General features: G+C 31.0%; 1 protein-coding gene across 2 annotated transcripts in view; it reads right to left on the bottom strand.

The window, feature by feature from the left end:
* The window catches only part of LOC124428745 (homeobox protein Nkx-2.2a-like), a 9,831-nt gene extending 219 nt beyond the window's left edge, over positions 1 to 9,612 (bottom strand). The window contains exons 1-4 of one of the 2 annotated variants that reach the window (XM_046973178.1): positions 9,271 to 9,612; positions 3,190 to 3,296; positions 2,752 to 2,961; positions 1 to 1,020 (exon numbers count right to left, since the gene is read on the bottom strand). The exon at positions 1 to 1,020 is cut by the window's left edge and continues 219 nt beyond it. In XM_046973178.1, coding sequence (XP_046829134.1) covers positions 515 to 1,020; positions 2,752 to 2,961; positions 3,190 to 3,296; positions 9,271 to 9,353 — 906 coding nt within the window. In that variant the 5' untranslated portion in view covers positions 9,354 to 9,612 and the 3' untranslated portion in view covers positions 1 to 514. Of the gene's footprint in view, positions 1,021 to 2,751; positions 2,962 to 3,189; positions 3,297 to 4,395; positions 4,812 to 9,270 lie in introns of those variants that run through there. The other variant, XM_046973177.1, reaches the window with a different exon arrangement.
* Between the last annotated feature and the right edge of the window lie 2,733 nt (positions 9,613 to 12,345).

The raw sequence follows: 12,345 nt of genomic DNA, 5'->3' as shown, positions 1-12,345 counted from the left end.
TAATAAAAAGGAAAAAAAAAGAACAAGACAAATTAAAGTACGTAAAGTTGGACTTTCATTCGTACGTATCACACTACGTCCTATACGAAGATAATAAGAGTCATTACACATTCATCTATACGAGATCGAATTTACACGATTATTTATTTTTATTTTTATTTTTATTATTTTATTTTATTTTATTTTATTTTATTTTATTTTATTTTATTTATTTTATTTTTTTTGTATTATTTCATTCCATTCGCACTATTAAGATCACATTCTCGTCAGGAATTCTTTTAATACGAGACGAGCATTTAATTGTTTAAATCGTCCCAAATAAATTCTCTTTGGTTTTTTAATGAAGGTAACAAATGAATCCCTTGTTCATTGATTTTCAGTCAGGATCTCTTAAAACATCACTTTTTCTATTCTTCATTGATAACGTCTTAATCCTGACTAGATCTGACGAGGTTTATAAAGGTGTTCAAGGCCGTCCTAATGCGACCTCACATATTTGTTAATCAATTAAGTCTTACCACCAGTATGGTTTTTGCATGTAAGGAGCCATAGGCACTTGACCATTCCCGGGATAAGTTGTTGGTTCCATCAGTTTTGATTGACATGGTTTACCATCTCTTACTAACACTGGAACTGCTACTCTTCTTGGTGAACAACCACTTCCACCAGCTTCGACTCTTTCAGTTGCCGCACGTTTCGTCTTATACCTATGATTTTGAAACCAAATCTTAACTTGCGTTGGGGTCAATCGAATAATCGATGCTAGGTGTTCTCTTTCCGGTGCACTGAGATATCTCTGTTGACGAAATCTTCTCTCAAGCTCATAAGTTTGAGCTTTAGAAAATAATACTCGTCGTTTCCTCTTTTTATGTTCAGCCTCGTGACTTTGTGTTTCACCGTTCGGATGTTCCTCCTCGAAATCCTGTGACTCTTCGTCCTTAGACTCGTGACTGTTCTCTTGTTGCGACGGGAAGGATAGCTCTGAGATTGCTGGACTCGTCGAGTCTGGCTGTTGGAGAACTGTAAGCACAATACAACACGCGATGTTCCTTCACATGCTTCTTTGAAGAGATTCGACGATTATCATGAAATTTTTATTGTTATAATCTGCGTTCTTTAAAATTTAATTTCGATGTGTATATTAAAAAGTTTGCTCGCAATCCTAACTCTTTCATTCAAAAATTGATCATAATTTCAGTATAATTTTTTTTTTTTGTAAAAAATATTACATTATTATATATAAATAAAGATAAATTTAGTTAGTAGATTTTTAGAAAATATCTTTTTGGATGCTTACATCATGCTGGACTCGATAATGAAAGGTGTAAAAGAGTGCAGCTGCATTTCAAGTTGGCACGAAAGCTCTTAACGATGATTGGCAGCAGATGCAGAAGGGCATTGATTTTTTTTTTCTTCAAACGTTTTACGAGACTAGAGTGAACTCATTTTCTTTTTTTTTAACTTATGTGTTCACACAAGTTACTTTTTATTAAAAAAATCTTTAGGAAAATTCAACGAGATAAATTTTTGTTGTTGGGTGAGAATCGTTAATATTTGTTTTATGGTTTGTGTCGTGAGAGTGATAGGCTTCCGATAGGGTGACCGTAAGACTCGCTAATTCAATGTAGACCAAAGTATCGTGGCTTTCGCAATCGTACAATATGCTTTTGTGGAACGTTTCCTTTTCGTAGGGAGAGGGTGCGAAGTAATATAAAGCCTATTTAATGCCGAAACACTCTGAAACATCCCCTATGGGATTAACCATATCATTTTCATGGGAGATTAGTTTCTATTTCTAATACTATGTTCTCTGTGATTTCAATTAAACTATCTCACACTTAAGATTTCTCATTAAAATGTTTCTTGGAAAATCCTCTTATTTTCTAGTATTATTAGAATTTAATTAGATTTTTTATTTCAACAGAATGTGATAAGATATAATAGAATAATAGAAAACAATACCTGATATCTTTCTGATAATTAAGACGGTAAGAAAAAAAAAAAAAAATATTATCAAAAAATTTTTCTTGTATTTTCATGCTATTGAAATTAATTTAGATTTTGTTTCGTTTTCTTTTTTTTTTTTTTTTTAGCAAAATGTGATTGACTGTAATAAGAAAGGATCGTTGATAGTATCAAAGATAATAAGAAATATTAAAAAAAAAAAACTTCTTCTCGTCATTCTAATGTTATTGAAATTAAAATCAATTTCTTTTTTTAGCAAGATGATCGATGAGATTCACTATCATAGAAAAGGATCCCTAACATTTTCAACGGTCTAATTTTTCGGTCGTGTAAAGTACGCTAAGTTATATCCCTGAAGAGAGTACAAGAAGATAGATAGATTGGGAGAAAGAAAAAAGGAGAGAGAGAAAGAAAGAAAAAATCACACGAAGGGCAAAGGGATAGGGCAACGTAGTACATTCTGGGCGTGACAATTTGGATTCATCGAGGGCTCGTGAACGCATCTGTCCTCCGAAAAGACATCTGTCCTGGTTTGCTCGCCAATCGTGGTACAGCAGCCACAAGCACCTTTTATAGGACCATTAGATCCTGCTTAGCTGGAGCGGACCAATTGTAGGCTTCTAAATAAATACGATTCGCATCCCGCCTGCGAATATTCGGCACCCCTATTTATTAGGTAGCAGGGATAGCTAGCTAGCTATGTAGCTACCCTTGCGAAACAATGTCGAATGGAAATCAACATTTTTCTAACTAATTCTTACTAACTCGTTCATATAGCTTTCTTACTGTTTACTTCTTCTAAAGGTTGTGGTAGTGTCGTTGGTAAAGCTGTAGGTCCACTTGGCCAGCCAAGTAATGCTGGGGGTGGTGGTGGCAAACTACCCCTGTTAAGATTCGCATGCATTGCTGGTTGTAACATGGCTGCTGTCGTGTGTTCTAAAAATTGTTGATAGGCTGATGGAACGTCATTCGCCGTCGGTAGAACAGTTGTACTTCCTATAATGTGTTTGATATATTTATTGTAGATCATGTAGATCATTTTGTAGGATTGGATAGATATTTGCAAAATATGTTAGTATTTTGCATTTTGTAGAACTAAATATATATATATATATAATCAATAATTAATACTTCTACAATATATTATATTTGTTATAGATCGTAGATATTTTTTAAAGACATTAAGAAATGGACATTAAGAAAATTATAAAATTTTCTTATTACCTTGAACTTCATTCTCTTCTTGAGATGGTTTAGCATCATTTAGTTCTAATATATCACTTATGTGAAAACCTGACGTTCTAGCTGGCATTTTCATACTTTCTAATATTCTAAAACAAAAATGTGAAAGATATATTCGATATGATTATAATTATTTACATATATCAAGTGATGTAGCTATAGTTTAATACAGATACTCATTTCAACGGGAGAAAAAAAATAGAAAATAAAAATAATAATAATAATAATAATAATAATAATAAAAGATAAAAAAAATAAAAGATAATCTTTTAAGCTGACTCTTATTTACTTTTAAAAAAGGATTAAGAAGGGTATTTCCCAAAAAGTTGATCCAATCCAATCTGAAAAATTGTCTTACTAGTTTTCAATGCCACGTGACGATTCGTCAAGAAGCCACACAGGCTCAGCTTCTTTTAAAATCCGATTAAAAAGAAGAGCATTCGCAAAAATACCTGCTACTTTTAGCTTATTGTTAGAAAATATCTTTCCCGTTTCTTCTTTAAGCCAAGCTAACTATTATCATGACACGTTCGGTAGTATCGCTTTTGTAAAATAAGAAATGTTTTTAGAACATATTTTTCTACGGTAAACTCTAATTCTCTTCATTCGTTCGTTTATCTTGATAGAATTATCTTGCTATCCAGCATTCAAATCTCTCTTTTATATTAGCCACACTCGTTTGCACATGTATTTTTTTTTTTTTGTATATATGTATATTCATATATTTGCCACAATATAACTCGTTTAATTTAATTTTTATTTAATTTTTAAATAGACGTGTTTTTTGATAAAAAAAAAAAAAAATTGAAACACATTTGAATGATATTGATCTTATTTCAATGATTCGTAACATATCGAAAGATTTTTTTTTAGAATAAATGAAATAAATTTATATTGATCCATGATTTCAATCAGATCTAAGTTAAGATCGAAAGATCGAGCTACGTTACGTTTTCGTATCGATAACAAAACGGACACTTGATCCGATAAAAAAATAAACGATATGAGAACTTTGCCGAAGACACGTGTAAGAATTCGTGGGCCTATCAAGATATTTAATCGATTATGTAAAGATTATATTTTACGTGCTACGTTAAGAATATCTTAACAATAATTAAAGAGGAGAAAAAAGAAATTAATCAATGAAAGAGGTAAACGAGAACATGCTAATTTTAATCGATGAATTACCTAGTATTTAATGCGAGTTGACTGTACCAAACATGATTCAAAAGACTGGCTGGATAGGGTAGAAGTGGCCAGGGCAGAATTTTATTCTTGTCCGCCATTGTGAAAGTTCAATTAAGACTTGCAAGACTCTTTAATGTTGTTAAAACATCTCTAATCACTGTTCTTCCATTCAAATCCTCTTTCTCTCTCCCTTCCCTCCCCTCTCTCTCTCCCTTCCCTCCCCTCTCTCTCTCCCTTTCTCTCTTTCTCTCTCTGTTTTCTTATTTCTGTAAAATTCCTAAAGAACTGTCTGTTTTTACGCACTTTTTCTATTTTTGTAAATGTTGGAACATGTCAAACGGATTACTTTTCTTCTATTGAAAATTCTGATTCATTTGTATTTTTTTTATCTTTTTTTATCTTTCTCTCTCTCTCTCTCTCTCTCTCTCTCTCTTTCTCTATCTATCTTTTAATATTTTTATCTTTCTAAAATTTGTTTCATATCTTTTTCTTTAAAAAAAACAATTTAATCTTGAACACTCTTTTTATAGTTTCTTAATGAAGCACACCTTGATCCCACAACTCTGAATTGATGTAATACTTCACAATTCCTCATCCTTCTTCTTTTCTTTTTTCTTTTATTTTTTTTTTGTTTTTTTCTTTTAAATTGTTAGATCAGTTTATCACCAAATTTGAAACATAAAGAAAATATAAAGAAAAAAATTAAAAAATCACATACACAAATGTAGACACACACACACGCGCGAGCGCGCGCACACACGCACACACATACACAAATAAATACGAAGCCGATCCGAACGGTTCGCAAGTTTTCACGTGTTCACTGACGAAGTGTCTCGGCCTACTTTTAAGTAGCTCGTCTCTCGAGTCCCTTTTCGCAAAAGGTGAAGGACTCTTCTTGTCGTTTTTGAGTGTACTCGACGAACACTTGACCGCTAGTGTCCCTACCTCCGTTCCGTTTCGTTCACTGAAGCACCCTCGAAGCTAGGGGCGGTTCTACGAAAAGGGGCGGAGATTTTATATACTCATCCCCTCGTTTCGCTTAGCCAACGAATCCATTGCTTCCACCCCTTATGGAAATTGACCTAATACAATATCAGCATCTATCATTTTTCCTTTATTTCTTTTTAAGAACAAATTTATTCTAAATAATCGACAGATTTTCAAGTTCACATTTGATCATTATTCTTTTGAGATACAAATTAAAAAAGAGAAATAAAAAAAAAAAGAATAAAGAATAAAAGAATATCAAGATTTTTCAGATCACGATTTTGTTCATTTTAATTTGGTTTGATTGAATTATTTGAAATCATTTAATTGAATAGAAAAATTGAAAAGAAAAATCGAGGAAGTCATGTATAATTTTAACCACAGTACCAGTGATGTTACCAGGGTAACTTAGTAAAAGGGGGTGGAGCAATGTAGTAGCCAATAGAAACGTCGATCCCTGCAAGGGTAGGTCGATGCTTTTCAGGACCTAAGCTCGAAGCTAGCCAACCAATCGGCTGGCTTCATCGATCAGAGACCTTTTTTCACAGAGAAGTATACTTTAGCTCGAGTGTTAATGCGGAAGAACATTAGTGGTGCTTTTACCGTGTCATTTCGTACTTTTTCTTCTTCCTTTTTCATTCTCTCTTTTCTCTCTCCCTCTTCTCTTTGTTCACCTTATATTATCTCTCTCTCTCTCTCTCTCTTTCTCTCTCTCTATTACACACACATACACACATTCATTTGTACCTGTCGTTTTATTAGATCGAGGTCTATCGATACGTAAAAGTAGGTTAATAGCGTAGTTCTTTCTTTCTAGCGTAGGGAAGTCGATATTTGCTGTAAGATTTTATCGAATGAGAGGAGAAAAAATAAAAATATATGTGTGCATGTATTTTATCGTAAAGTTAACATGAAAACGAGAAAACGGATCTTCAAAGTTATACGATTTAGGAAGAGAAAGAGAAAAAGGAACAGGTCAAATGGGAGAGGATCAAGCGAATTTCCGGTCCATTCATAGGATCTTTTGTCGAATTTTCAGAGAAGTCAAAAAGCTTCCTAAGGCTCTGAGTCTAATCGTTCTTTGGACTTCCTTCTAAAATTCTCTTCTTGATATATAGAAAAAGAAAACACGCACACACACACATATATATATATATATATATATATAATATGGATAAAATATAAAAAAAAAGAAAGAAAATTCTTACTTCCATGAGTCACGAAAGAAATTTCGTTACTGTAGTAGTTGACCGTCTAACTCAGTTAGAATCGAGTTTAGTAGATTCACTTTTATTTTTTGTTTCTTTCTTTTTTTTTTGTTTCTTTTGCTTCTTTCATTATCTTCACGCTCTTTTCTCTCCACTTCTTTCTTACTGTTGCTAACTCTGGAAAAATTTCGAGCCTCATTCCTAGTCGTTGATGAAGAGAGAGAGAGAGAGAGAAAGAGAAAGAGAGAAAGAGAGAGAGAGAGAGGGAGAGAGAGAGAGAGAGGGAGAGAGAGGGAGAGAGAGGGAGAGAGAGAAAGAGAAAAATGAAGAACTTGGAGGTTCAAGCAATCGAGGAACATTTGCCAGTCTCCCACGACTGTTTGGCGATAGCTGTGCCAACTTGTTTCGAGCACGCAACCCAATTTGTCTGCGCGTCATTGTTTTACTGGCAAGGATGCGACTCCTACTTTCTTTTCGTTTTATTTTAATGTAAGATAACAATTGTTTTAATTATCGTTCCTTCTTTTACATCATCCAAAAAATGTTTTAGAATAAGTTTAGATTCGAAAGATTATAATATTATATACTTATTCTATACTTATTCTATACTTATTCTAAACTTATTCGTTTGTATTTGATTAGATTTAGAATAATTAGTGATTGGGATAATTATTTTGTTTTATAAAAAAAAAAAAAAGAAAAATATAAGAGTTCAGATACATTTGTTATGGTTTGTAAGAAAGTTTTATGAATTTTACGTGATAAGAAATCGAAATTTTTATTTCATTTTTAATTTAATTTAGTTTCTATAGATCTGGCATTGTTAAAGTAACTAATTATTTAGAATTGAATAAAATAAATTTGTTAGGTAAGATATGTACTTAAAGAGAGAGAGAGAGAGAGAGAGAGAGAGAGAGAGAGAGGGAGAGAGAGAAAATAAGAGCCACTCGAAATATTCGACGAATTTTGCGTGAGCACGTACTAGCAATAAATAAGTGGCCGTCGGAAGTCTCAGGTGTTTAACCGACAGGTACTGATATTGTGATGTTAATACTGAATAGAAAGAAATATCTCGTAAATGGATGAACCTTCATTCAAGTCGGCACGTTTTGGAGTCGACACCGGAATTTGTCAAAAGCATTCTTCGTGTTTCCGTATCTTCGTGTCTTCGTTTCGAGTGTCCACCTACCAGTTGACCACCATAGAATATTATTTGAGCATAGTACTTGTTCAAGTACCTTTTACCATTACAATATTGCAATAAAGTTATTGAAAAGAGATTTAGTTACAAAAGATACAGTACTTGAGAATAAGTGTTACTTTTGTTTGGATAAGAAATGTTTCTAAATTTAAGGAAAATGAAATTTTAAAGTCAGATATATAATAAAGTCGATATATGATAAGAATTTTATTATATGATATGATGATTCATTAATATGATATATAATAACCATAAGAAATTTGTAAATTTAATATAAGAAATTTAAAAAATAAAGTTCTCACGAAACGTTTAGAATTTTCTTCTTAATAAAATGATTATAAATTTTCGATCTAAAAATTCTAATATACTATATAAAAAAGATCTAGAAATAAAGAAAAATTAGTCTTAAAAACAATATTTTTTCATATTAATGAAGTTTTATATACTTTCAAGGATAATTTGTGTTTATGTGTGTGTGTGTATGTACATAGAAACGATCTTAGTAAATGAACAATTTCTTGGAACGAAAAAAAAAGAAATTGCCTTTTGGTTGAAGAATAAGAGGGAATGAAAAAACCGGATATCGGAGGGTTAAGGTGTAGTTTAAGAAAAATGCTGTAGTACATGTTCATTCATGAACTCGTTACAAAGGATAGAGCGGCTCACCATCCATGAATGAACGTAGTAATACTGTCCGTAGTACGGTCTGCTTACTACGAACATACACATACACACGCGCGCGTGCATACACATACACACACACACATACACACACACACATACATATACATTGAAGAAAGGTCAAATAAATAGGCCTTTGGACAAACATATAAAGAAGAAAAGCTCCGAAAGAATTCTTTCTTTCATTCTTGACACCTTTTTCATTCGAAAAAGTGTATTCGGCATGCTGAGAAAGAAATGTGACTTGAACCTAGCACGGCTTGTTAACTTAGATCTACTTACGTCTTTTTAAGTAGTGCTTAAGAGAATCCATACCTTTTTTTTTTTTTCAAAGTAAAATCGAGCAGCTTCAAGTTTGTCGTGTTAAAATGATAAGTTGACTCCATTAGTTAAAAAGAGAGAAAGAGACAGAGAGAGAGAGACAGAGAGAGAGAGAAAGAGACGGAAATAATCGTTAGCGATTAATACTAAATTTATGGTGGAAACCAACAGGTGTTATAACACATTCGCCCTTATAGTTCTTAGGTGTTACAATCGTGTAACAAGGCGTACCACTCTACGCCAAAGGATCCAACCAATGTGCGTGACTGTCCTTAAACTCGTTTCCGGTATTATTCGCCTAATCGGATATACTAATCGATTTATATATATATATATATATATATATATATATATATATATATTCATTTAAATTTTGTTTGAATGTCTATCTATTTATTTTTTTTTACTTATACCCTTTTACCTATATTTTTATATATATCTTCTTTGCTTATATTTTGATTTATATCTTTTTACCTATAGTCTTCTTCATTGCTGACATAATCGGGTGGTATGAGATGCCAGGAAGCATCATAACAATCGTCGTATCCAGTTGCCATCTTCTTCCTTTTTTCTTCTTATTTTTTAATTTCTTTTAAAACTTAAAATTTAAAGTTTAAAATTTAATATTTTATATTCCCGGCGTAATTAAAATTTTAACGTAATTTCAAAATAATGATAATGTTTCAGATTAAAGGATATATAATTCTTTCAAAAAGCATCACAAAATTTTATCACAGCAACAGACAACTCATATCCGATCATTTTGCTTTCTAAGCAACCAATTCCGTTTAGTTGTTCCCACTTACTGAGAACTATGTAGCGATATATCGATCACCTGTACATTGTATCAAAAATATGGCTTCCAGATAGGCACTCTGGCAACGTTATCTATTTGATAACACCCTATATAGATTAGTTTGACTACCGTCAGCCGTAACACAGGAAGGAGGCCCAAATACCAAAGTCTTTATTTCGTCAAACTCGATACGTCTATTACTTGCAATTACAACAATCAATATTGTTATCGTTTGTATGTATTGTCGTCATGATAAATAAAGAATGATAGGGTGATTATATTTAAACACTTAATATGACAGATACAGAAATATTGTTACTTTTGATATTAACATGCTAAATTTTTTTTTTTACAAGTTCAACAATATATTTATGAAATTTTATATTGTTAAGTTATTAAAAAGTTTTTTCTTTTCTTTTTTTTTTCTTTCTTTCTTTTTTTTTTTTTTTTTTGTTTTTTTTTCTTGTAGCTAGAAAAAAAAATTCAAGTATATATCTTTATATAATAATAATAAAAATGATCATCGTATCTAACACGTGTAATGATTCCAAGATATAGAGAACTAATAATGTGTTATTTTTTCTAAGAACACATGATAGAGATAAATTTCAAAAGAGATAGAAAGTTCGATCAGTGTATTAATAAAATAATAATCTCTTCTATCATTGATAAAGTTGCAGGATATTGTTGATAGATTAATTGTTAACTCGGAAAGGGGAAAATGTTTGAGAGAAAAAAAAAGATGAATAAGATTTTGAAATGTTTCTCTTTCTTGTTTTTAAGTCATTGTTTTTCGATTTATAGTGCAATATTTTCTTCGTGGGTGCAAAAGGGATTAAAAGAATTTCATATATGCATTGGAGTGTTCATTACGAAAGATAAATTATTAATTGTTACTACTTGACAATCGGCTGCACCTTATGATTTGCTAATGACAAGAGACCCTTGAGATGAAGTGTTCAGGCTTAGCGGACAAGTGCTCCCGAACAAGGTTTACGCTACGAGTGCACAGATAAATATTTCTTTTTAATATCCGTATTTACGTGTAGAAGCAACCCTACAGTATCCTGATACCTTAAACAATTTTCTATTAATCATCAATTTTCGAAATTTTCATTGAATATTTACGAAACGAACGAAAACGAACGAAAACGAAATTAATTTCCTCAAGAAATTATTAATTACCGATTCATATACGAAAGAATTGAATTTTTGTTTTAATAGTAATAATCAATAGCGTGGATATTATCAAGATTTCCTTCTTTTTTCTTTCTATTTTATTCGAAATTTTATTTTCTAATTTTTCTTATTGCTATCTCGTTCTGTGCAGTTTCTAACGAAGATAATACAATAAGCATACGTTTGATCGATCTTGAATAACTTTTATGGCGTTAGTACTGTAATCTACGCTTATCGTGATCAATGATAAAGGTTCTTTTCGAAAAATAAAAAAAAAAAGTAACATTATCTATAGAAATTTTTGCAAAACCTTTAACAATTTTATTTATCAAATAAAGTATAACTCTGTCGAGAAATAAAAGTGCTTTAGTAAATATGTTTATCACGATTACAATAAAGGATTATTATCATCGTTTATATAATCACAATTATTTTCTAATTTTATATATGTATGAATGCGCATGGGCGAGCGCGCGTGTTTTTGTATTCACATAAGTGTTAGAAACTTATAGAGTGCGCTACCCATTCAGTTACAGTTCAGGATGGTAATGCATTTCTGCAACATTATCATGAGATACATTCTTGAAAGCATTTTTATCAACAATCTTAAAAAATCCAAAGATAAATTGTAAAATAAACGTCGGTAAGATAGTTATCGCAATTTTTCTAATGCAGTGTCCAAAGAAGAAAATTGATACAGTGCTATCTATCCTTGAAATGTATAACTTCATATTACAACCACTTTATATTTAAAACATGTTAATTGATGGATATGTAATTTTTAATTATTTTATATTTTTTATATACAATAAATAGAAGTATAATTTGTTCAATGATATGATATTCTTATTGCATTAAATTACTATTTAAAACAATCAAAGAAAATAACTTTAAACAACTATTTAAAACAGTAATTATAATTATAAAAAAAATATAATGATGTACTACATTTCAATATGTGACTTCACATTGTAATTATTTGTAACAATCTGTAACATAAAATGATAAAATAATTGTATATTATTTAATGCAAATAAGTATATAATAATATTATTACATAAATAGTATTCGTATTCACAATGTATGCAGATTTTATTTCAAACCATTTTTGGCTGTCCGCATTAACTGTATGCTGGGATGCATTAATAATAAAATTATTACTGCGATGGCTCAAAAATGAATTCATAAAGAAAAATTAAAACTTAAAAATATCAAAAAAAAAAAACTACCGGAAAATTATTTAAGCCTCGAACCTACAATTTTCGAATTACGAATCCAGATGCTTTCGAGTACTGAATCATTTGGTCAAAGCTTATTAAAATAATTGAGTAAATTACCATAGCTTCACCATACGAGTATCGTGAAATCCATTTCTTTGTGTTTGAAAATATTTAAAAAATCTGAACATCAACTATTTACGCATACAATCAAACAGACAATGAAGTAACTTTCATGAACATAAAACATAAACTATTCTAGCGTGTATATGAAAATATAGTTTGTTCAATGAATATTTATTTTTATATTTAATTTTATATAATAATAACTGAAAGAAGTGAATTAATTTTTGGCGC

Source organism: Vespa crabro, chromosome 13 (genome assembly GCF_910589235.1).
Source record: "Vespa crabro chromosome 13, iyVesCrab1.2, whole genome shotgun sequence".
Lineage (NCBI taxonomy): Eukaryota > Metazoa > Arthropoda > Insecta > Hymenoptera > Vespidae > Vespa > Vespa crabro.
Note: the sequence above shows the minus strand (reverse complement) of the source record. Positions and strands in the feature narration are given on the sequence as shown.